The 1452-nt window shown below is 49.7% G+C and overlaps 1 protein-coding gene across 1 annotated transcript; it reads left to right on the plus strand.

Annotated features, from left to right (window-relative positions):
• Positions 1-432: 432 nt before the first annotated feature.
• Positions 433-1365, plus strand: Pmar_PMAR006311 (mRNA export protein, putative; the record flags this gene model as incomplete). The annotated part of the gene is made up of 4 exons (XM_002781366.1): positions 433-511; positions 552-738; positions 787-928; positions 1223-1365. Coding segments are annotated over 4 exons (551 nt in total), but the record flags the coding sequence as incomplete, so codon positions are not given.
• Positions 1366-1452: the final 87 nt, after the last annotated feature.

Genomic DNA, 1452 nt, shown 5'->3' on the forward strand with positions numbered 1-1452 from the left:
ATAGATCAGCATGTTATTAACTCGGGATTGATGAGGCCCGTGCAGTCCCCGTGTTGGGTGTGATGTTGGCCGTGATAGATGAGATGTAGACGCGCTCGGGTGTAGGTAATCACATTGAGGGGGGCTTGTATGATGTTGTCCATGGTCTCCTTTAGGTCGTTGACGTTGCCTTGTTGATTCCAAGATCAGGTCTCTGTGGTCTATTATGGACAAGAGTTGGACTGGCATGAGTATCTTAAGGTTACCTTGGAAAGATACGGAATAGGTCGGGGCTATCGTTAGAATTTTATTGGTGATGTAAATCGTAGTTTACGCTGAACGTGTGTAAGTCATTTATGCATATTTTCCCGCGACCTGAGATGCGCTCGTGTTACAGTGTGTGCCAATGGGAGCTGTCTTTCCAGTGGGAGCTTGTTCACTTGTGGCCGCAAAATGTTTGGCAGTAGTGCGTTCGGCGGTGGTGGTTTTGGCAGTGGCGCGGTTGCTCCTAAGAATCCCAATACGAACAATAGTAAGCTCCCTTCCTCTCCCTAAGTCGTACCCTGTATCAGGTCATGAGGTCGCCCAGTCCCCTGGTGATACTGTCAGCGAACTCGCATGGTCCCCCGCGGCTAACATTCTGGCCGCTGCATCGTGGGATAAGCAAGTGAGGATATGGGAAGTCACGACACAGGCCAGCACGAGTGCCTTTGGAGGCTCCTCGGGTTCCAATAGCATTCAAGCGACACCGAAACTGGCGTAGGTTGGGACGGTCTGTTGTGGTGTTATGACGAGGATAGCGCTCAGGTATGGTCACGAGGCGCCGGTGATGTCGTGCTGTTTCACGAAGGATGGGGCGAATGTGATATCAGCTGGATGTGATAATAAGGTGAAGATGTATAACCTTCAAGCACAGCGAGATCAACAGATCGGACAACACGATGCACCGGTAGGAGGCTCTTGTGATGAGGAATAAGTGATCATGCAAACTATGTAATTTCTGAGTATGTGCGTTTTCGAATGACGATAGACCCGAATGAATTTCCCGCATACTGCGCTTCGGCTGAGAGCTCTTGAAGTGTGAAACGAACAGACCAGTCGAATGAGATACCTACCTCGTGTTGACGAGGTTTTGAAATTGAGGGCTGTATGCGATATAGCACTTAGATGTACTCTTGAGCCATACTGCTATATCGCTACGGGCGGGTTATGTTCTGTCATGTCTGGTATTCGTTTGTGATAGGTAAAGAAGGTTGTATGGGTAGAGGAGATGAAGATGTGCATCTCTGGGTCGTGGGACAAATCGTTGAGGTTCTGGTCACCTGGTCAGCCCAACCCAGTGGCGACCTTGCAGCTTCCTGAACGTCTATATGCCATGGATTGCAAGTGAGGCTCTGTCCACTGTCTTGGTCTTCAATAGTTTTCCTCATCAGTTTCCCACTGCTGGTGTGTGCTACGGCAGATCGGCATGTG

This window comes from Perkinsus marinus, assembly GCF_000006405.1.
Source record: "Perkinsus marinus ATCC 50983 genomic scaffold scf_1104296942670, whole genome shotgun sequence".
NCBI lineage: Eukaryota > Perkinsozoa > Perkinsida > Perkinsidae > Perkinsus > Perkinsus marinus.